General features: G+C 37.0%; 1 protein-coding gene across 2 annotated transcripts in view; it reads left to right on the forward strand.

Annotated features, from left to right (window-relative positions):
• Positions 1 to 23341, forward strand: part of LOC135211257 (homeotic protein female sterile-like) — a 42800-nt gene extending 19459 nt beyond the window's left edge. Inside the window, exons 2-10 of one of the 2 annotated variants that reach the window (XM_064244553.1) lie at positions 7396 to 7457; positions 10551 to 10672; positions 13094 to 13194; positions 15174 to 15393; positions 15814 to 16185; positions 17093 to 17152; positions 17670 to 17791; positions 22116 to 22236; positions 22591 to 23341. In XM_064244553.1, coding sequence (XP_064100623.1) covers positions 7397 to 7457; positions 10551 to 10672; positions 13094 to 13194; positions 15174 to 15393; positions 15814 to 16185; positions 17093 to 17152; positions 17670 to 17791; positions 22116 to 22236; positions 22591 to 22740 — 1329 coding nt within the window. In that variant the 5' untranslated portion in view covers position 7396 and the 3' untranslated portion in view covers positions 22741 to 23341. Of the gene's footprint in view, positions 1 to 7395; positions 7458 to 8128; positions 9676 to 10550; positions 10673 to 13093; positions 13195 to 15173; positions 15394 to 15813; positions 16186 to 17092; positions 17153 to 17669; positions 17792 to 22115; positions 22237 to 22590 lie in introns of those variants that run through there. The other variant, XM_064244552.1, reaches the window with a different exon arrangement.
• Positions 23342 to 25729: the final 2388 nt, after the last annotated feature.

Consider the following 25729-nt stretch of genomic DNA (forward strand, 5'->3'; position numbering starts at 1 on the left):
AATCACTTCCCCAGAGATTAATACAACACAAACGGTCAGTTAGGTATGGACAACAGAACTCGGCTATTTTCAACCATATAAATGAACATAACCATAGAATAAACTGGAATATGTCACGTGTAATTTATAGCAGCAACTGCCGGTACAAGAATCAAATGATGGAATCGGCCTTAATAAAAGAGAAGCAGGTAATGAACATCTCAAAAGGGAATTGGACATCAGATATCGTCGACTGCAGTGTTCATTCAAACCAACGCTTAAGAAGATTAAAGGAAGATTATCAGCGGGGGTGACCTAAATTGGCTTACTTGTGGACGAATCTCTTGGTATAAATACCACCTTTTCTGTAAACTTTTCTCATTCATATACCTAAGAAGAGAGACAGCAGTCTCTGAAATATAGTACTTTTCTCTCTACTTTTTTTGGTGTTTTTTATGGGCTCCTTTTATTAGTATAATTATATATTATATATATAAATTATAATTATATATATATATATATATATATATATTATATATATGTACTTTATTACACACACACACACAAATATATATTATATATATAATATATATATATCTATATATATATATATATATAATATATACATACATATGTATATATATATATATATATATATATATATATATATATATATACATATATATATGTATATATATCTAATAAAAGGAGCCCATAAAAACACCAAAAATAGAGAAAAAAGTACTATATTTCAGAGACTGCTGTCTCCCTCTTCAGGTAGATGAATGAGAAAAGTTCACAGAAAGGTGGTATTTATACCAAGAGGTCCATCCACAAACAAGCCATTTTAAGTCACCCCCGCTGATAATCTTCCTCTAATCTTCTTAAGGGTTGGTTGAATGAAGACGTTGTCGATCGTGTCCGAAATCCATCCTCCTTTTGAGATGTTCATTACCTGCCTCTCTTTTATTAAGGCCGATTCCATCATTTGACTCTTGTACCGGCAGTTGCTGCTATAAATTACACGTGACAAATTCCAGTTTATTCTATGGTTATGTTCATTTATATGGTTGAAAATAGCCGAGTTCTGTTGTCCATACCTAACTGACCGTTTGTGTTGTATTAATCTCTGGGGAAGGGATTTACCTGTAAATCCGATGTAAGATTGGTCACAGTCCTGGCATGGGATTTCGTATACCCAGAGTCCTTTGGAGATGTCTTTTGTTGGACGTTAATCAGGGATTTGGCTAAGGTGTTTGGGTAAGTAAATACAAAAGGGTTCGATTTTCCGAGGGGGTTGGTTATTCTCTTAATCGTGTCCAGGTGGGGAATTATTATTTTATTGTTGGGTGTATCTCTGGTCTTGTCTTTAGGGGGTCGGTAGAAAATTACGTTAGCTTTGTGAATTGCTTTCTCAATTATATGGTCAGGATATTTTAAAGACGAAAGTTGCTTGCGAATTAGTTCAAATTCTTTTCCCAGGAATTCTGGGGAACAAATTCGTAAGCCTCTTAAGAACAAGTTACTAGCTACACCTATTTTGATAGTAATGTCATGATAGCTAAAGTAGTGAATGTATGAAAGTGAGAACGTTGGTTTTCTGTATATGGTAAATTTGTATTCTGTCGTATCTCTGAATATTAAAACATCAAGAAAAGGAATTTTGTTGTCTGTTTCCCATTCAACTTTAAATTTGATGCTGGGCACTAATGTGTTTAATTTCGAGAGGAATTCATTGAAATTGCCCCACCTATTATCCAAAATGTTAGGATATCATCCACGTATCTCATCCACAGCATGTTTGGGTTTTATTGCATTTATTACTGTAGTTTCAAAGTATTCCATGTACAGATTGGCTAGAACAGGACTTAAAGGACTACCCATACTACACCCGAATTTTTGCTTGTAGAATGATTCCCCGAATGAAAATACGTTATTAGATGCACATAATTCAACTAGCTTTATTATTTTTGGTCAAGCGCCAATGGGAAATGATCTGAATAGGGGATAATTTTACCCTTACAAAAACTGAAGAACGTCCTGTACTGGTACTTTAGTGAACAAGGAATCTACATCAAGGCTTAAAAGTTTTATGTTGTGAAGTGGTATATGTGCTTCTCTGAATTTGTGACAAAAATCTTCCGAATGTTTAACAATTGAGTGACTGGGAGGGAAAAATGTGCCCCCTTTAAAAAAGGGGAAAGGAGGCCAGCTAACCATTTAGAAATTTTGTAATTGAAAGCACCGGCACATGAAACGATGGGTCTGAATGGAAGATTGTCTTTGTGAGTTTTGGGAAGGCCATAAAAATAGGGTAATTTAGGATTAATTACTTTAAATTTCTCTAATAGTTCAATACTCTTTTTGTCTTTGCAATTAATCTTACTTTCCGAAAAAATTCTGTGGGAACGTTTTGGAGGGGATTTTTCGTCAGTTTTTCGTATCTTCGTCACTACGCAGAGTGATATATGGAACCCAGTCTAATCTTCGCCTCCTCACTACGGACCACATATACAGGTATCTGATTTCATTCTGTTCCGACATTGCTGCCTATAATAGGGTGACTCATTCAACCAGACACTTCTACGCAAGTTAAATAACCTAATAGACAATAGTGCATGGAATAATCTTGAGCAACAAGACAAAGTTTTAAACTTATAACCACACCCCCCTTACTGTAAATCAACATTTAGTTTTAAATTTAGGCTTATCCTTTGCCCTTATGCCAGACCGCAAAAACAACCTAGACTTCATAGTGGCTTTTGATAAATTCATATCTGATAAAAACTACAACCGTTGAAGAGATATGTTTAAAAGGAGTGTTACTAAATGCTTTAACTGACTTACATAAGAAATATCCTGTTCCCCGCAGATTCATGATAGCCATCCACTCGCTAAAAAAGTTAGATGTTATAATAAGTAGATCCGACAAAGACGGCAAAATCGTAATAATTATATGGACAAGACTTCTACCTTGACAAAATCAACCAGCTCCTTAGCGACACAAACACATACGAAAAACTGACGAAAAATCCCCTCCACAAAACGTTCCCACAGAATTTTTTCGGAAAGTAAGATTAATTGGCAAAGACAAAAAGAGTATTGAACTATTAGAGAAATTTAAAGTAATTAATCCTAAATTACCCTATTTTTATGGCCTTCCCAAAACTCACAAAGACAATCTTCCATTCAGACCCATCGTTTCATGTGCCGGAGCTTTCAATTACAAAATTTTTAAATGGTTAGCTGGCCTCCTTTCCCCTTTTTAGGCACATTTTCTCCCAGTCACATTAAACATTCGGAAGATTTTTTGTCACAAATTCAGAGAAGCACATATACCACTTCACAACATAAAACTTTTAAGCCTTGATGTAGATTCCTTGTTCACTAAAGTACCAGTACAGGACGTTCTTCAGTTTTTAAGGGTAAAATTATCCCCCTATTCAGATCATTTCCCCATTGGCGCTTTGACAAAATAATAAAGCTAGTTGAATTATGTGCATCTAATAACGTAATTTTTCATTCGGGGAATCATTCTACAAGCAAAAATTCGGGTGTAGTATGGGTAGTCCTTTAAGTCCTGTTCTAGCCAATCTGTACATGGAATACTTTGAAACTACAGTAATAAATGCAATAAAACCAAAAACAAACATGCTGTGGATGAGATACGTGGATGATATCCTAAACACTTTTTGGGATAATAGGTGGGGCAATTTCAATGAATTCCTCTCGAAATTAAACACATTAGTGCCCAGCATCAAATTTAAGTTGAATGGGAAACAGACAACAAAATTCCTTTTCTTGATGTTTTAATATTCAGAGATACGACAGAATACAAATTTACCATATACAGAAAACCAACGTTCTCACTTTCATACATTCACTACTTTAGCTATCATGACATTTCTATCAAAATAGGTGTAGCTAGTAACTTGTTCTTAAGAGCCTTACGAATTTGTTCCCCAGAATTCCTGGGAAAAGAATTTGAACTAATTCGCAAGCAACTTTCGTCTTTAAAAATACCTGACCATATAATTGAGAAAGCAATTCACAAAAGCTAACGTAATTTTCTACCGACCCCCTAAAGACAAGACCAGAGATACACCCAACAATAAAATAATAATTCCCCACCTGGACACGATTAAGAGAATAACCAACCCCCTCGGAAAATCGAACCCTTTTGTATTTACTTACCCAAACACCTTAGCCAAATCCCTGATTACGTCAACACCAAAAAAGAACATCTCCAAAGGACTCTGGGGGTATACGAAATCCCATGCCAGGACTGTGACCAATCTTACATCGGATTTACAGGTAAATCCCTTCCCCAGAGATTAATACAACACAAACGGTCAGTTAGGTATGGACAACAGAACTCGGGCTATTTTCAACCATATAAATGAACATAACCATAGAATAAACTGGAATTTGTCACGTGTAATTTATAGCAGCAACTGCCGGTACAAGAGTCAAATGATGGAATCGGCCTTAATAAAAGAGAGGCAGGTAATGAACATCTCAAAAGGAGGATGGATTTCGGACACGATCGACAACCGTCTTCATTCAACCAACCCTTAAGAAGATTAGAGGAAGATTATCAGCGGGGTGACTTAAAATGGCTTGTTTGTGGATGGACCTCTTGGTAAAATACCACCTTTTCTGTGAACTTTTTCTCATTCATCTACTGAAGAGGGAGACAGCAGTCTCTGAAATATAGTACTTTTTCTCTATTTTGGTGTTTTTATGGGCTCCTTTTATTAGATGGAACTCTGTTGTTACAGAACATTTATACCAGCATGTATATATATATATATATATATATATATATATATATATATATATATATATATATATATATATATATATATATATATATATATATATATATATATATACTAATCGGTTTCCGTAGCTGGGGGAATCACAGATTTAAAAAAACACAGTTACGACCACAGGCTTTCTTTAAAAAGTAGAAAATTATCAGCAACACTTTAAAGCTTTCACACTGCACCACTCACCTCTACTTTTCATGCATTCACCACTTACTTAGATATAAAGGTCCGTCCTTCCCACTGACTCTACTCTATCCATCAGTCTAGTAGGTATTAGGTTTAACTTTCCTTACGCTAACCAGTTTACAACTTCTTTCTGTCTACACGTTTCATCCTTTGAATATTTCTTATGTTACATATATTAGGTTACATAAATTAAACTTTCACCATGTTCAACCTTTATCTGTCATTCACATTCAACTTTCACACTCCCCCTCCTTGAAGGGTACATGGTTCAGCAATCATTTCATACAATATAGATTTATGTTCCAGTGTTTACTGTCTTGCTTCACTTATTTGTGTAAGTTTTCACATTAATACCGAATCTGGAATTGCTAACATCAACGCTGATGGTTTATAGAACTTTTTTGAGTGCATATACATGGTGTCTGCAAAGTACTGTGTCTGACTTGATAGTTTCTAGAACCTTCCACAGTTACTCCTGGAATATTTTCATTAAAAGAAACTCAAACTTGTCACCAGTACTTACAGCTATTGCCACTGTTATAGAGATCAAACCCTTACATAACATCCTGGCATGCTGGCTAATCTATGCAAACTGCTGATAACTGCTGGGAAAGTATAGTTTCATTCTCTCTTAATCGGGTTATTAAAGTCTTGCATACAGTGCTTTAGCCTGGAAGTTGCTGGAAGAGCTAAAAATGTAAGAATAAAGTTACGTGATATGGATAGGAAATTTTAAGAAATTTGTATATGGAGCTGGTAGGAAAGCCTTGCAGTCTAGAAACACTTATTTTGATCGGTGTGAACTAACTGTGATGAAGATAATTGGTTGATAGTATCATTCTCTTGGCATCTGAGGACAAAAACAATCTTGAAGGTGTTAATTTATCAAGAAAAAGACAACTAGTTGGATGCTAGCTGAATAATTATCATGATGTGAAACAATTATGCATGGAAAAGGAAAATCTACCTAAAACAAAAACAAAGATAGTGGTTATATATACTCCAGATAATGAGGTCAATCAATTTTGGATTTAGTCTTCTAAAATAAACTTTAAGAGACTGAATACGTTAGAAGAAAAGTCGTTCTTATTTGTGCAGTAGCCTAGCAGACTATAATAGGCAATAGTATTTACGATTTACGAAGTTCATAGGGTGCCACGTTATGCCTGTTATTGAGAAATAAATTCTGGCTAAACATATAAGGATATTATGTTTTGTAAATATAAAAAGAACTATTTTTAAACCGTTGGAACTTTAAGCATTCCGTGTTCTAATGCTCTGTCGGTTCTGATGAAGGCAAAGCAATTCCCTAGAATTCGAGAAATTAGGGTGAAGTTCTGACCCCCTTGCACACAACTGCATTGGTTAGTTATTTACTTGTCATTTTCAGCGTTGGAAGAGCTTGAGTACCTTGTAGACTAGCAGATTATTTAGATGCTGCGATAAGAAATGATGACATTGCAGTATACAAGAATAATAAAGAACTAGAAGAAGAAGGAAGTAACACATTAGGCTCCCAATTAAAGACCTAGGAGGAACAAATGGATAAGCCATGAAACCTACCGCCGATTTCACACGTCATGAAACGCAGAAAAGGATGAAAAGCATCTTTATAAAAGGGGGTCGTTTAGTCCAAGATGTGTACCCAACTGGTGACTGCAAGGGCAAACAAGGCGTGGGAAACTAAGGATTAAGGATCCTGATCGTGAAACTTCCTTGACTGAAATTGGGTGGCACGTGTAGGGGATATATGGCGAGATTTCATTTGGATTATATATATATAACTCAGGAAAAAGGTAGACGTTACCGGGGTGAACAGTTGATAATTATCAGGGTAGCATTTATGAGGTGTATTTGAATGTGCTTTGTTGTTTGTGGTAACAATTATTTGGAAGAATTTTAAAGATTATATTGAATCCTTTCACTATAAGGGTTAGATGGGTGAGAAATTTGGATATACTATAATATAGTATGAAAGATAACGTAGCTGAGAAAATGGATCAGGGACTTGGTTGAGGTGGTGCGGTCTTGTATACCGTATGGAAGACAATAGTTTCGTCAAAACTATTGGCTGAAATGGACGGAACTGTTAGAACATGATGGTTATTATATCTAGAAAGAACGAAGAAAATTAGCATTCTTCGCGCGTGCTTGAAGCAGATGACTACAAAGATGCTTTATCAAGTTATTATTATTATTATTATTATTATTATTATTATTATTATTATTATTATTATTATTATTGACGGTACTATAAGTCTGGTCAGCCCTGGCTGGACGATGGCAAATCTAAACATGCTGTTAATAACCGTAATTTTTTCTTAATACAAGAAAAATATGCATATTCATGACTATCAGTAACTAATATCTTCATCTCTCACTCCTTTTGTCTTTACAGGATGTTACGTATTTGGATATTAGCTCCCCTGTTGGCACTTGCTCTGGGAGCTCCCGCAGGTGGTAAGTGATTTATCTTTTCATTTTCTTAAATAGGAAGAACGAACGTCAGAAAGTGACACTTCTCTCCTTTTTGCCAATGGCGACCGTGAATGGAAGGCACTGCATCTTGAAATATGGTCGAAATTACCCCAAGTTACTCAAAGGGAGTTTTTAATGTTCTGAACTACGCGAGAGCGCCTTTCATCTCAAGCCTGTCTTGGTGTTTGGTCATGTGCAAATATTTATAGTGTATACGCAGTAAGTATACATCTATAATGCATATGCAGATCTGCATAATCTGAGTGTATGAACGAAGAAACTACAGGTGCATATGGTAGGCAGCGTTTCTGTAACCCCAACAAATAAAAAGGCTCCTCCTACTTCTGAATGTCCTGATTTTCTACGAAAGAGCTGATCAGATAGATACTCCTCTATTCTTTTTAATTCGATACGAAATAAGAAGAGAGCAGGAAGGAAGGAAACAACAAAGAACCTAAAATAAAAAAAGGAAGGAATAAATATACCCCAACCCACAGGGTGTCTGACTGGTCCCCGAGAGGCGAATTTAAATTTGACGATTTGGTTAAATGATGCGGACAAGGAGACGCGACCAGCCAAAATCGTGTGAGTCAAGCCACGGTCACCAGACGTTTGAAGCAGTTGTCAACCAGTCAACCGTCATATTTAAGCTCATTATCATAGCCACACACGACCCGTGTGAAAGGGCTGGCTCTCATTTGAAAGGGATGTCAAACCTCGGACCTTCGTGCAAGGCTCAGTGTTCCCTCGACGTTCGGGACTGACGGATCAGGGACACGAGATCTCCTCCTCCTTCTCCTCCCTCTAAATCTTCCAGTTCTTCCCTCGTCAGGAGATTAGACTACTGTTCTTCCCTCGTCAGGAGATTAGACCACTGTTCTTCCCGAGATTAGACTACTGTTCTTCCTTCGTCAGGAGATTAGACTACCGTTCTTCCCTCGTCAGGAGATTAGACTACCGTTCTTCCCTCGTCAGGAGATTAGACTGCTGTTCTTCCCTCGTCAGGAGATTAGACTGCTGTTCTTCCCTCGTCAGGAGATTAGACTACCTTTCTTCCTTCGTCAGGAGATTAGGCTAACGTTATTCCCTCGTCAGGAGATTACCGTTATCGCTTATTTTTCCCCCTTTATTTTGGTTATATTAATTGCTGAATTTCTAACAACACATTGTGCAGAAGATTTCAAGCTTTGCTCGCTGTTAGTTACTTGTGGATTATAAACGTCCTGTCTTACGGGAAAGAACTGAACGGAAATGAATCCGTGCTATCTTAGCCATTTATAACTTCATTAGATTTTTCTTCTTATTTATATAGATATCTAAGTTTGTGGTCTGCTTTGATAGTCCGCAAATAGTTTCAGCATCGGGATTAGGAAGATAAATTTTGTTATCTGCATAACGTCCATTGCCTTCTATTACTTTCAATTCAGACTGGCGTATATCATCCCCATCTTCATTCTCGAGTAATAACTGCGGTAGCATCAGTCGTTAACTATGTCTGTAAGCAGTCGAAAATTAAATATGGCCTCGTTATTGTTAGGCATTTCTGTATATACTCTCGTGGCCGTCGCTCTTAGCAAACCGCATCTAGAGGCCTCCTGTCCGCCTCCCTCCAACCCAGACAACACATCGGTCACTTTCCTATTCGGAGGAAGAGCCGCAATCATTACCTGTGGAAACGCGACCCAAAGAATGGCCCTTTGCGTCGACGGTTCCTGGACCTCGAGTGTTTCCTGCAGCGAAGAAAAAACGCAGGAAGGACCATTGCTTCCGAAAAGAGCTAGGCGGAACACCGGGAAATACCACGAACTGAGAAAACGCGTCAAAATCCAGCGACAGCTCCGAGCTGGCCTTCTGGAGACTATGATGGACGACACCACGCCCACTATCTTTCGCGCGCACCCATCAGGCAACGTCTATCTACCGTGTCGGGTGGAGAATCTGGGTGCCCATTCCGTCATCTGGAGCAGAGAGAAAGACGGCGTTGTCTTAGCTATAGACACACTCAGATACGTTCCTGACAAGCGCATATCGGCAATTTACGAAGAACAGACGCAGACCTGGTTCCTGAGGATACAGTCTGCGCGAGAAAGGGACAACGGGAAATACGTCTGCAAAGTGACCACGAAGGTGCCTTTAGAGAGGACCCTGACTCTGCAGATCGTTCCACCTGATCAGCCTCTTCACGGACCTATTCGGTTAGGTATAGTGTCGCAGGGCTGATAAGCAATTTGGAAAGCAGGGAACTGACCTTTTAGATATAAGGCAACTAATATAATATCTTCGGTATCATACAACCACTTAGATTTTCTAGCTTTTTTGATAAATTGTTCACGAAAGGTAGAGCATTAGCATTTGAGCAAATATGAATTACAGATGGTTAGTTTTGCATCTGATATCAGGACAAAAGGGTTGGCACTTTATATGACACAATTCCGAAAGAATTAACTTTGTAGATAACACTTTCCTTAAGATACTAAGATTGTAGATAACACGGGTTCTAAATGCTAGAAGTCTAATTAACGAATACAGTAACATTTTCGAAAACAACCCAGAGGTCGTACAGTTTAGGGAAAACAGACATTTTTGTGATCCAAAAGCCAGAAACATTGGTATTCCTAAAGATAAATAAATAAATTAAGCATGAAAAGTAAGTGAACTTGATTATTCATAATGGCTGACATTTTCGAAAATACCCCCAATGCTGTTCATATCCTTTGTTTAAAGATGAGTTATAAGACTTTACATGAACTTGCTTTCCAAAATCGAGATATATTATCAAAAGATATTTACAATCAGAGCAGCTGTCTAAAAGCTAAACCAGTTTTGATTTCTTAGTAGTTTCTTCACTATAGGAAGATACATTTTTATAAAAGAGGTGCTCATAAGACTAGGACCTATAACAAGGCTGAAAGAAAGAGAAAGAGGGTAGTCATATAGATAAGTAGCGAGAGAAAGAGCATTTTGCCCTCGGGTTTCTTGACATTACAGATATCTTACTGATTTCGAGAAATGATTGAGAGACTTCTGCCCCTGTGTGGATGTCTGTCTAGTCACATATTCTTTTCTTCCGAGCAGAGGACCACGACCTCAACTTCGTCGTGAGGAACCTGACAGCTCTGTGGGAAGAGGTCAGCGACATCCGCCAAGAAATAGTTCGTCATTTACACGAAGGACACAAAGAGGATAATCATGATGAGGTCAGTAGGCAATAAATTGCCGCAGAGGACGCTGGGTACCATTAGCAGTGGGCCTTGCAGTGCTTTCTGTCCGCCTGTGTCACACATACTCACACACGCACCAACTCGAACACATTATTTACTTTGACTTTTGTTCATTTGAATAAGCAGAACTCTTTCTCCCTTGCTCTTTGTGTAAGCAGAAATCTCTCTCTCTCTCTCTCTCTCTCTCTCTCTCTCTCTCTCTCTCTCTCTCTCTCTCTCTCTCTCATTAAAAATTATTTGTTCATCTGCTTGATCGTTCGCATCTTCCATATTTTTCAGACTTCAAATCTTTCAGAAGCGATATATGACCACATTACTTTGTATTTATTGTTTCAACTAATTCGAATAGTCCGTTATAACAATTTAATCCACACTTGCTCAAAATAATTCGGACATTGATAGAATTAACAATATTTCATTCCTCTCAACCAAGGTACAATTTTCGGTCGTGATTCTAACGAGAGACAACTCAAAATTCTTATTCATGAAGTTTTAATTGTAAACAGAACGCTGACGAGGCGGAGCAGTTTACCTCCAATTAGCGCTAATTTCTAAAAGATTCTCTGGGTTCCTTTTGATGAGGTAACTCTGTCAGTGAATTGGGTAATTTTACTGTTCTCACCTTTAGGATAATTTCAGTTATAATTTGTCTAACACATCGCAGTTTTAGTTTGTCATTCTTGATAACTATGAGCAACTGAAAGTTGAAAAAAAATGTAGTTTTATCTTTTTGTGGTAATAACTATGACTCAGTTTTACCTGAAAAAAAAAATGTTTTAGTATTCGCTTCATGAGAATTAAGACTGCATAAAAACTATGACTCTAACTTGCACAAACAAAGTAATTACAGTATTTATTTCTATCATGAAAATTGGGATTGTTATTATAATTTGCATGAATACAGAATTTTGGTATTTTCATGATAATTGTGACTGGCTACTGTAAATGACTATTAGTAGCTTGCACAAATAAAGTATTTTAGTATTTCTTCCATGATACTACATCTTGCAGTGTTTTTTACGTGATAATTGTGACTGTTACTGCAAGCAGCTCAAGTAAAGTATTTTTGTATTTTCTTTTTGATAATTATGACTTACAAAGCAATTTTACTGTTTCTATGGCGATAAGTGTCACTAACTATGGAATATCTTAACAGTGACATATCCTAACTATGACATCCCAACACTGACATATATAGATTATGAAATATGCTAACAATGACATATCCTAACTATGACATCCTAACCATGACATTCTAAGAATGACATATAGCCTAACAGGCATATTGTAACAATGACTTACCCGAACTACGGCATATCCTAACTATGACATATTTTAACAATGATATATCCTAACTGAAATATCTTAACAATGACTTATCCTAATTATGAAATATCCTAACAGTGACATAACATAACTATGACATGTCCTAACAATGATAAATATCCTAACTATGGCATATCCTAACTATGATATATCCTAAGAATGACATATCTTAACTATGACATATCCTAACAATGATACATCCTAACCATCAACATATCTTCGCAGTGACATATCCTAACTATGGTATATCTTAACAAAGAAATATACTAAGTATGACATGTCCTAATAATGACATACCCTAACTCAGGCGTATCTTAACAAATGACATGTCCTAACTATCAAATATCCAGACAATGACATAGCCTAACAATGTCATATCCTAACTGTAACATAAAAAAAGGCATATCATAACCATGACATATCTTGATAATGATACATCCTAACCATGGCATATCTTAACAATGACATATCCTAACTATGAAATATCTTAAAAATGACATGTCTTAACTGTAAATAACCTAACAATGACATAACCTAATCATGGCATATCCTACCTATGACATATCTTGACAATGACATATCCTAACTTTAGCATATCCTAACTATAACATATCCTGACTATGACATATCCTAACTATGACGTATCCTAAATATGCCATATCCTGACAATGACATGTCCTAATTATGAAATATCTTAACAATGACATTTCCTAACTATGACATAACTTGACAATGCCATATCCTAACTATGACATATCATCACAATGACATATCTTAAATATATATAGCATATCCTGACAATGAGATATCATAATTATGACACAACTTCACAATGACATCTCTTAACTATGGCATATCCTGACAATTTCATATCCTAACTATGATATATCCTAACAGTGACATATCCTAATCATGGAATATCCAGATAATGACATATCCTAACTATGGCATATCCTAACGAGACAGAAAAGATAAGCTTTTCCTGTTATGATTATTACAACTCCCACTACAACCAGAGTTTCCTTATGAATCCTCCAAAAGATCGATCGCTCATCACAATTTGTTTTACAGGTCATGCGAGAAGTTGAAGGCCTTCACCATGAACACCACGTCCACCACCTTCACCATCCTCACGTTGGACACAACGAGCACCACAGCGACGAACTTTTAATGTGAGATTGCTCTCTCTCTCTCTCTCTCTCTCTCTTTCTCCAGATATACACATATACACACAGATATATATATGTATATATATATATACATATATATATATATATATATATATATATATATATATATATATATATATATATATATCTCCAATGTAGCACGAAGGAACACGTGCTTGGGAATATCGTCAAATTCACGGTGGAAAGGTGAGTGAAAAACTGGGGATTTGGAACAAGTAGTTTCGTTATTTATATTCTACATTTTTAAGCTCGCAATTAAAAATGTAGAATATACTACGGAAGGACTTGTTCCAAGTCCTCAGTTTTTCACTCACCTTTCTACTGTGGGACCATATATATATATATATATATATATATATATATATATATATATATATATATATATGTATATATGTGTGTGTGTGTACTTCTTGTTTGTTTGAATATTTTGCTTTTCTAAATTTTTTAAAATTTCATTAAATTTATGCATAGTCTACTATCTACATCTTTTTAGGCAAATCAAAATATCTTATGGTGTCAACACTACAGCAAGAAGTCCTGCACCTTTTTCGTCTTTGTCCGGACTCTTATTTCTTTTTTTATCTTTTTCTGTAATTCCAGTAATAGGAATAACTGAACAACAATAGACAGGTACCTGACTATTTGTTGCTGAAGTCGGAAATAGATAATCCCTTCCATAGAAATCTGTAGAGCGCGAGTCCTTTTCATGTGGAGCAAAATGAATAAAAATGATTTATAGCAGGATAAAAACTCGAAACCTTCCCATGCAAAGTTTAATTTTTTATCCGGTTTTATAATTTTTCTCCAACATTGTATGATTTTATGGGTACGGAATATGTTTGTAAAATATATATGGATATAGGGACTATTGCATGAAAAAATTTTGTGAAGACATTTTTCCTCTTTCAGTCAGTGATTACAGGTATTGTGGTGCCAGTTTACGCAAATAAATCAGTCAGTCAGCTGACTGGTCTAATGCAGGCCAGTGCAACACTATTGGACCAAAAATGTCATACCACTTCTAAGGTCTACCGTACTTTTCTCTTTAATTTGCTCTTTTTGTGCATGTCAGGCATCGAAAATCTCTTTCCTTTTTTAGGCTCTATTGTCCTACATATCCTTTACAAATTCATCTTCGTAAATCCTAATACCCATATTCCTAACTGTACCCTTTCCTTTGATTCTTTACCTTGTACCTTAAGCATTGCTTTGCTCATTGCTCAATCCTCTACTCTACATTTCACACTTTAAAATTTCCACATCTTCATCAACTATCAAAATCAGGTCGTCTGCAGACATCAGCAATTCCTTTAATTCATCTGCATCTTCCTCAGCTGTTAACACCAGATCATCTACAAAGGGCAGCAATTCCTTGAACATTTCTACGTCCTATTCAGCTGTTAACACCAGATCACCTACTTTCTACATCCTTTTTAGCTGTTAAAACCAAATCATTTACAGAGGGCACCAATTCCTTGAACATTTATACGTCCTATTCAGCTGTTAACAATTGATCATCTTCACAGGGCAGCAATTCTTTGAACATTTCTACATCTTATTCAGCTGTTGATACCAGTTCATCTACAGGCCTCAGCTGTTAACACTGGGTCATCTACACATAGCAGCAATTCAGTAAACATTTCTGGAACTTCTCCAGCTGTTAACTCTAGGTCATCTATATACAGCAGCAATTACCTAAACATTTCTGCATCTTCTTCAGAGGTTAACATTAGTTCATCTGCAGACCTCAGCTGTTAATACTCGGTTAAATATTTCTGCATCTTTCACGGCTGTAAACACCAAGTCAAGTACAGACAGCAGCTCCCAGGGGTCTATCCTTCTCTGCACCATTTCACACAAAGGCAAACATCCTTCTCTGAACTCCTGTGCAGCTTCTACACATAACGGAAAATGAATAAGAAATTTATCCTGATAACAACACAGAAATCCATTTCTTACAGGCACCTGGAAGGGGTCCATGGACATATTGATGACCACACCGCAGGGCAGCCCGTTCACGGACACCTTCACGGACCCGGTCCTTCTCATGATCATCTGCATGGACCACCAAAGGCAAGGGGTCATGATGATGATGATGACGACAGTCATGAAGGTGATGATGACGATCATGATGATCATGATCATGATGCTCATGAACATGATGATCATGATCATGATGAGGTAAGCATTGTATCTCAGTCTTTCCTCTCATCTCCCACTTAGAAATATTGTCAGTGATATAAAGTGTTAGTTTAAAGAAAATGAGAAATGATAATTAAATGAATGCCGATGGGAAAATCAAGAAATTAACAAGAAGATAAGGTACGGAATAAACAGTTAGTGAACTCGCAGTAGAAAAGTTTCTGGCTATTTGCTCTTAAAACCATAAACACACAGACACGCATGCACACACACACACACACACACACACACACATACAATACATTACAAGACACGTTAAAGGGCACAACTTTGGTTAGCATTTCGTTATTGTTGTTGGTCTTTTGCCACCTCCTTTTATTTTCCTGTAATGGAAAAGTCATTCACATATCGGATATTAGTGCACATTAATTCTTCGCCTTTTCTTCTTCTTTTTTGTAGCACACAGGCCACCGGGCCCTCCACCCCAACCCTGACGAGCATGATGCTCACGGCCTTCACTCGCACGAAGACGAACACGAGTATGGCCACGAGCACGACCATGGCCACGCTTCTGATGACGTCGACCACCACGGTCACCACGACCACGACGAACACAGCCAGGGTGGTCACGGAGGCCCTCCGAGTCGACCAGGAGCTCCCGGTGCTCCTGGTGCCCCAGGGATGGTGCGACCGGGCTTGTCGCCTCTTCCAGGCAGCCTCAGGTCTGGCAGACATCCCACTGACACCTGGATGCACGCGTCGTGCGCTCTGAAGCCCAATAAAGATGTGCCCACTTCCAACGTCCATGGAGCAGTCATCATCTCTCAAAGGGTAAGATGATGAGTTGAAGCCATTTTGAACACTGAATATCCTCCCAGGTAAATGGTGTCATTGGAGAAGTTTTGTTTTGACTTCAGGAGTTATCAGGTCATTACTCTATCCAAAAATGAGTGTTGCATGAATGAATTAGGTGACTAGAACAGGTAGCAACAATATATAAGTGAACTATAGCCCAGTGAATGAATGAATGAATAAAACGTCATCAAGATGAATGGATGAAATACTTTTTATTTTTAAATGCTAAGGGCGCATTGGCGGACAATTTAATGTTCTCATCTAGACCGTATTGTACAGGAAAAGGGGTGAAGGGAATTTGGGTGGGAGGAGATCATAGTAGGACCTTGTCGCTTCTCAGAGGATGGAAAGAGTTTCAGGCTGGGAAGTACAGGACAGCTAGTAGTCACCAAGTCGTGCAACCTTAAATATTTTACTAATTTCAACAAAATAAATTCGGTTAGAGATAACCTGATGGGTGTTACACTGCTACCCTTGAGTGTGCACTCTCTCTTTCAACTTGAGAGAGCGAGAGCTGAAATAGCACCTCCAAAAGAGACACATGGAACGAAGAGAAACTAGGAGTGGTGTCCTTAACAAGATAATGTCAAAATAAAGCTTTATTCACTGGGATTAAAAGCGAATTCATGAAATATAGAAAACAACATCGTAGTGTTTAGAAGAAGCTTTGGCTATATAAGCCATGTGATTTCACCAAAATCCTTGTAACCTACCCTCTCAAAATGAGCTAATGTTTTCACAATGAATCACAGACAGAGGGAATCGATGAAGGGATAAGGAATTTACGTCAGGGGAATGACACTCATTAAAGTAAATGAAGGTTTCTTAATAATATATAGTAAAGAATTCCATGATTATCAAAACTTCTTCACTTCCTTTGCAGAAAGACGGAAAAGGTCCAGTTTACTTCGACATTCACCTCTCTGGCATTGATGTCGCGAGTGTAAGTTTTACGATAACAACGGAATCAATAGGAAATGTTAGCTACTCTCCATGTGGAAATGTATACAGTGAATTAATTTTCTAAGCATCAAATGTCTGCCCTCATAAGTACAGCAAGGCAGCTAGTCTGAGCGAGGACAGTGACAATCACAAGTTATTAAATTTTTGAAAAATATTCTGCAAAACTAAACTGGTTAAAGCTATGTAATTTTAAAATAAATGAATATTACTTGTTATTTCCTAATCGAACAAAACTGAAGAATAAATACCACAATATTTTTTCCGACAGAAATATATCGAAACCCATATACAGGAATAACGAAAATCTACTTAACTCTCAACAGCAACATTCATTTTCAAGCATTCAGTAGATTAGAGATTGAGAAAGATAAAAAAAAAAATTCAGTTATCATAATAGAATTATTAATCAGCAAAGTAAAGACAAAGAATTAGAATATTAACAGTACTAAACTTTCGGAGGTTGGAGCCCTTTATCAAACATTTCTTCTCGTCTACAGACCGGAAGACTCCACGGTTTCCATGTCCACGAACGCCCAGTGACTGACGAGAGCTGTGGCTCAACTGGAGGGCATTTCAATCCAACAGGTGTGACCCACGGAGCGCCAGGGGACGATGTTAGGTCAGTTTCCCTTGAGGGAAGGTCACGACCCTTTAATTTTCTTTTACTTTCCCATTCCCTGCGTGTAACAAATGACATTAATCTTTCTTTTGTTTCAGGTTTATTGTTCATGTTAGTCAAATTATTGCATGAATTTTAAGAGAATTACATGTATACAGACATATATACATGTATACACGTATATATATCTATAATAAGCGCTTTCGTCTTTACTAAGACATTGTCAAGGAACTAATGAAATACAATTAGAGAGAAAGTTCTCAGGTACACAACAAGATCAAGAATACCAGATGGTTAATTGTCAAAAGGGTAAAAATTGAAGAGATAATCCAGGATTATCTGATATCAGACGGTCACAAATCTAAACATAGATTTAACCCTAACCGAAACTACAAAGTATCTGCACAGTCCAAAACAAGTAAAAACTGAATATATTAATTTTGTTGCTTATATTTATTTACAACTATTTTCATTGTGAAGAGATCAAGTTTAAATAAAACAAGAGTCAAATTTAGAACATTTCCATTATGTGACTTGATGAAACAAGATTCAATGATATTCCTTTTACCTCTGTCATTACATGGGAATAACTGGAGTCAAGCAAGAGCCTTAATCCCATTACTGACACAGTTAAAAGAAATATCATTGAATCTTGTTTCATCAAGTCAAATAATGGAAATGTCCTAAATTTAAGTCTTGGTTTATTTAAACTTGATACCTTCATAATGAAAAAAGTTGTAGATAAACATAAGCACCAAAATTAATATATTCAGTTTCTACATGTTTTGGACTATATATAGATACGTTGTAGTTTCTGTTAGGGTTAAATTTATGTTTAGGTTTGTGACTGTGTGATATCCGATAATCCTGGGTTATCTCTTCGATTTTTACCCTTTTGACAATTAACCATCTGGTATTCTTGATCTTTTTGTTTACCTGATAACATTCTTTCCAACTGTATTTCATTCCTTCCTTGACAATGTCTTAGTAAAGACGAAAGCGCTTGGATTTCTGCCTATCATTTTCATGTGGTATTCGCTTATATATACACACACACACACACACACACACACACACACACACACACATATATATATATATATATATATATATATATATATATATATATATATATATATATATACACTGGCTGGCCAACCCAGCGCTACCCGGAAAACTGGATGACAACTGATAAACTCTCTCTCTCTCTCTCTCTCTCTCCATTCTTCTCCTAACACCTCTCATGCTTCCTCGTTGGACGAGAGGTTTACGTGCTCGCCTACCGATTCGGTAGTTCCGATTTCGATTCCCCGTTCTGCCAACGGGAATCAGAGGAATTTGTTTCTGGTGATTACAAATTCATTTCTCGATTTAATGTGGCTCGGATCCCACAATAAGCTGTAGGTCCCTTTGCTAGGTAACCAATTGGTTCCTAGCCACGTAAAAATATCTAATCCTTCGGGGCAGCCCTAGCAGAGCTGTTAATCAGCTGAGTGGTATGGTTAACTAAGATATACTTTTTAACCTCTCTGTCTCAATTCCTCTCCCTCTCTCACTCTCTCTCTCCCACTCTCTCCTTCTCCTGTTAAGATATTTCCTTCAATTACATTGCCCAGTATTTTTGACACTTTTTGTTTCACCCTTTCCTATAGGGACTGAACTTGGACTTAAAGGGTATCAGGAGCGTCACAATTCACGAAAGCAACCTCAAAAACTATGGATTAGACAGTAATATCTGTCATTTTTGACATTTAATTTTTCACCCATTTTCACCACTCCTTCCTATTGGGGCTGAACTCAGACTTAAAGGGCATAGGGAGTGTCACTATTCATCTCAGAGACCTTAACTATGAATTAGATGCTATACTGCGTTTACTTTTCTAAGATCGCTTGGGTGGGGCCAGGTAGAAAAGGCAGAGTTGTCATATCTACGGGTATGTAAGTCCCATTAAATGCTTCCCGCAGATATAATCCTTCTTAGAAGGATTCGCTTTAGACCTTGGAAGTCGAGGGAAAGGGTATGCTTATTCCCTGTTAACTTTTTTTTTTTCTAATTCCCGATTCTATTTAGCTATTCCTTCGTTCTCTTTCTATAATTATAGATACGCTGAATGGCATGTTGTCTCTGGTGTTTGGACTTGTGACAAATTCATAAGTCAATCGATCTATTATGCCCTTAGAAATATTTTCATCAAAATCATCCAAGTCAGTCACAGACTCACTTTCCCTTTTCTTTTTTGAAACACTGGAGATTCCACTATATTTCCCGCCTCTCTTGCTTCCTTGTTAAGTCTACGAATAGTCATTTCTGGCACTTTTGTTGCTTCAGATGTTCTCTGGATAGCCTTCGAAACATCAGTTACAGGACCTTCATGATGTTTTTATAAAACGAATTATTTCACGAAATTATAGACTATTTCCTTGGCCTCAGGTGGTGAGTGAAGACGTTTACGGGGGACACTTGGTCCATACTTTTCACAGTGGGTGATGGAGAGCGAGTATCCTTTAATGATATTGACCATGATCTTTTAAATCCTCTTAGAAATCATAGGTCCCCTAAACTCAGATCTGGCATCGCCGAGGAAAAAATATGCCATATCTTCATTTTCATTAATGAACCCGAGGTTTTAACGAAGAATATACGAAATAAGATATATTCAAAATATCTGATGCAAACAAAGAACCACTTTTCAAGAAATGAAAACTATTTCAATAGACTCCATGGAGCTAATATGATTACCATAACATGAAAATTGGCAACGTATGATATTTGTACAAGCCACACCACAGCGATCTTAGAAAAGTAAACGCACTATAATATCTATCATTTTTTACATTTTATTTTTCACACCTCTTATCCAGTCTTCCTACTAGGGCTGAACCAAGTTTGGTTGTAATTACTCCATGCATTTCAGTTATGCTGGAACATAAACACAGACACACATACATATATAAACATAAATTTTATATATATATATATATACATACATACACACAGACATTATATATATATATATATATATATATATATATATATATATATATATATATATATTCGTCTTGCCATATCCTTTAGTAACAGGGAGTTTCAATTATATGAGCTAAGGACGTTTTGTATTCGGCCCAAATATGTCACTAACACCCAAACATGGAACCAGTGGTTATTCAGCAACGGGACCAACGGCTTTATACGTGACTTCCGAACCACGCCAAGAGTGAACTTCTATCACCAGAAATACACATCTCTGACCCCTCAATGGAATGCCCGAGAGTCGAACTCGCGGCCACCGAGGTGGCAGGCAAAGACCATACCAACCACGCCACTGAGGCGCTTCCCAAACAAGAGAAAAAAAACGTTCTGCCTTGGAGTGGTTGGTAGTGGTGTGTGCTTGTAACTCCTACGCATCTTGAAGGCTGAAATTTATCCTCTTATCTAAATGTCAGTTAAATTACTCAAATATGAAGAGTGATTTCAAATGGAACCTATATCTGTGAGGCAAATAAACGTCGACGCGTTGTTCATCCTTAGGAAGATGCACTCGTGCTTCATGATGAGCGCACTGACATAAGTCTAGTCTAGTTCAGAAACATACACACACGCGCGCTTGCTTGCACGAGCGGGCGCGCCCAGATATATATGTTTGAATATGAGTATGTATGTACTTATACAAACACAGACATAAATTCAGAATTATCCTTTTTAACATCTATTTTTAAATAACCACATGACCTCTTAACTACTCGATTTCCTGGCATTGTCTTTTTTTCTTTACGCTTTTCCCTACAAGCCTATATCCGTGATGGTGGTGTTCAAACATGCACGTCAGAGGTGCCATCCAGTAGGGATGCTTAAGCACCATGTTACGGAGACATATATAAGACGATTACAGCTCATGTGAACTTTTAAATGTTATATCTATCGAAATCAGGTTTATTTCCCTTCAAATGACTAGACCATCCTGCACAGTTTGTATCATAGGCTTTAAATGGTTGACGTTTTTAGGTCTAAAAATCTGTATATAGAATTTTGTGGTCGTTTTGATATGTTTTTATAATAGCCGTAATTACCCACTAGCTTCTTGGCTTCCTCATACTTCTTTCGGACGCTTATCACTACAACATGACATGAACTAGACATATGCTTCTGTTCGAATCCTGCCATGGAAGATGGAAGCTTCTTTAGTTCTATGCCACTCTTTACGCACACACAGACACAAACACACAAACACACATATATGTAGACTTATAATAATATACTTATTAAAATTTATACTTTATGAGTGTCTTGTTGATCCCATTATTCATAATATTCGATTAAAAATAGGCATGTGGGTGATCTCGGCAACGTTGAAGTGAACGAAAACGGGGAGCTCCGTGGTTACGTCATCCATGACGACAAGGTTGCCTTCGATGGAACCAACAGCATAATTGGAAAGGCTCTCGTTGTAAGTTTTCTTAACTTGTTCAATTTTCCAGTAGGTTAACCCAGCAACTATATGAACATCCGTCTATATTTTATAGATTCAATTCCTTATTCCTTGATAAGAGCACACCCATAAATGTTTTTCAGTTTTATGTGATAAATTGGTTTGCCATTTGTGTGTAAAACAAAATGGTTTACCACATTTTAATCTGATTTTTTGAACTCTGATGAAACTCGTATGGTTGATTGCAAACTGCAAGTCTTAGCGTAGTCTCTTCAGCAAAATTTTCCTCACACGAAAGTACATTGCCAAGATGTGCTCTACTCATTCATAGTGAAGAAAAGCACTCAGATTACATTAATTCATTCCCTCCAGGTCCACGCAGGAGTTGATGATCTTGGTTTAGGAGGGGATGCCGGCAGCCTCGCAACAGGGAACGCAGGAGGAAGGTTGGCCTGCTGTACCATTCACATGGGTGGACACCTTCGGCAAGAAGACCTCGTCACCTTCAGAATGAAGGGCTAGACTTCTCCCCTCCGTCGAACCCAACCCCCAGAGTAAAAGGTCTCTGTTAATACGAGAGAATTTCACTTAGAAAATCAAGGATTCCATGCACTTAAAACACCATTTTTTTTCGGAGACTGGAGTTGTTCCGTTGTGCCTTGGAATTTCAGGAAATAAATTTGGTTTTATTTCTTAAACTAAAAGAAATGACATACCTGTATGTTGTAAGTCTTAACTGATCTGTAAATTCTAAATCTTGTGAAACGAAGAACAAAAATGGACCAATAAATCATCATATGCTCAGTCGACGAGGCATCAACAGGGAATCTGAGGTTTTGTTTATTTTGGAATAAAGTATAGAAAGGATAAAAAAAGAAAAAATGAAATATCTTGGGCGTAAAAGGATTGTTACAGTTGGCAGGATTCTTTGTATCTGTGTGCAAACATTAAAAATCGTAAGTTCATTTATTCTCAAACTTTCAAATTCTGTGCTGGTGTTCGTCTGTTCATCTGAAATGTCCTTCATATAAGTGTTCATTGTTAGAGATTTTCATACAATGTGCATTTTTTACTAAAGAGTCATGATTGTACTTCCTGTGAAATTAAACGACTCAAAAAATTATTTTGCTTTTAATTACAGTAAAAGCATCACGCCATTTAAAGGCGATAACCATACTTCTCATGTTTTTTTTTGGTGTGACTGGGGGTTGGGGGTGTGGGGGGGGTGGGCAACAAAGGATGCCCACCAAAAACTTTTAGGTATTGGAACTTACTTCATTAGCTTCCGGAACGATTCAATCTCTTACTTTCCACGCACAAATGGTCCAAAGAGCAAACGTAAGTCAAATCAGACCAATATGATTTTTTATGAAATTCAATCCCACGAGATAAATTTGCTTTGACGGAAAAGGTCAGTGGCTGGGCCTTGCGCACCCCTGAATATTCTTTGTTGAGCTTAAACAAATTTATTACCCTATAATAACGAATTCTTGCATTAAATGGAATAGCAACTAGATTTTCTCTTGGGTTCATGCAGCGTAGTTAAGGGGACTGTGTACTTTGCATTTAATATCTGTCATTTACGTAAGGATATACTTATGTGTATATATATATATTATATATATATATATAATATATATATATACATATGTATATATATGTATATAAAAGGTGTTTCGAAATTAGAGGCCCCCTCTGCAGCATAAAGTAAAATTGATATGGACAAAAACAAAAGTAATTGAGAACAGGTATTTATTTAAGTTTCTCTCTGAATATCTAATAGTTTGTGTGGCCTCCATTTCCCTGAGCACTTTGGTCACCTCTCTTTGCAAGTCTTTGAGGCTTGGTATACCATCATAGTTCAATGTGCGCACTTCAACACGATCCTTTAAGATACTATCAATGTTTTCACACACATTAAGGTCAGGGGAGCTACCTGGAAATTCACTTGACGAGAAAAAATCGATACCACTGTTTCGAAGCAGCTCCTGTGTCTGAAGAGCCTTGAAACAGGGTGCCTTATCATGCAAAAATGTGACTTCTTCAACAGATCTTTGAGGAAAGGAAATACTCCACCAGTAAGCACAGTTTCTCTGAAGTATTTGCCATTCCATGATTGTCCTTTTCCTTTGATGATCCACACTAACCGTTTGGCTGAGGAACAGAGAAAAATTGCCAAACATTCAGGAAATTTCACAACTTGGCGATAGTGCATGTCATCGCTGATATCATCCAACTTTGCAGCCCAAATGATGTTGTTTTTATGATTTGGCTTCCTGACTGTTTAAATAAAGAATTTATCTGATGTGGCAACATGGAGAAAGTCAGCATCAACCCAATCTTTAAGAAATGAACTACAAAACCATGCACAGTCTTCACTCTGTTGCTGAGTGATGTTGGGCTTGCTGATAACGAAATGGCTTGATACCAGATTTTTTCAACTCACGATATACAGCACTATAACTCCTCTTCTTTCCCCCTTTTGTTTCTAGTTCAAGTGCCAATTTACGTAAAGACTTTCTTGGTCTACCCACTGCATCAGTTATGATGTCTTTTGACTCCTGAGAAAGGACTTCAGGCCTTCCAAAATTCTCACTTTCTGCAATGAGAGTCACATGGATTTTTGTTCCAGTTTATTTTAACAATGGATTCATCTCTTTTAATGTATTTAGCTATCCAGGAACATGAAATGAAGGATGCACCAGCATCCCTGGCCTCTCTAAAGGTTATAGCCCAGATTTGGTCAATCCATCTGATTTCCTCCGAGTTGTTAGCCATGGCTGTATCTAACTCCGTCACTCAGTATGTAAAATGAAAAATAGCTTAATAGAAACTTAAGATAATGTACTTGGAGATAGGCTATAGCAGAAAACTTCATAACTTTCCATTTGTTCTGTGGAGGGGGGCCTCTAATTTCGAAACACCGGTATATATATATATATATATATATATATATATATATATATATATATATATATATATATATATATATATTTGTGTGTGTATGTATATATATTCATCAAAATTTGGAAAGCCAAAGAAGATCACAATCATACACTTCTTTTTCGTGAGAGCTCATCAGTGAGGAGATGACTGAATTCTAAAAATAACGGTGAGCCTTATATACGGGCAATGGTCAGCGCATTCGCTGTCTGATTACGTGTTAACAAAGTGCCTAACTGAATTTTGCGAATGTCGTTCAGTGTTGGGTATTACACATTCCCATAAAGGGAGATTACATCAGAAGGAAAATGTAATGTTCTTATCCCACTTAGTAGTATGTAGCAGCAAGAAATAGTTGTAATCTTTCATTGCTTGGTATACTGAGTGGCCTTTAACGCAGAAATGAATGCATTAGACGAAAAAACAAACAAAAGCAAACGCAAAAAAGTACCATCCATGTTTTTCGATTATCCTTACGTAATGTTATCCATGTTAATGAGAAGTAATACAACTCTAGACTAAGAGATGGATATACGATTAAAGTTATAAAAAAAAAATTACATGCCTA

Source organism: Macrobrachium nipponense, chromosome 4 (assembly GCF_015104395.2).
Source record: "Macrobrachium nipponense isolate FS-2020 chromosome 4, ASM1510439v2, whole genome shotgun sequence".
Classification (NCBI taxonomy): domain Eukaryota; kingdom Metazoa; phylum Arthropoda; class Malacostraca; order Decapoda; family Palaemonidae; genus Macrobrachium; species Macrobrachium nipponense.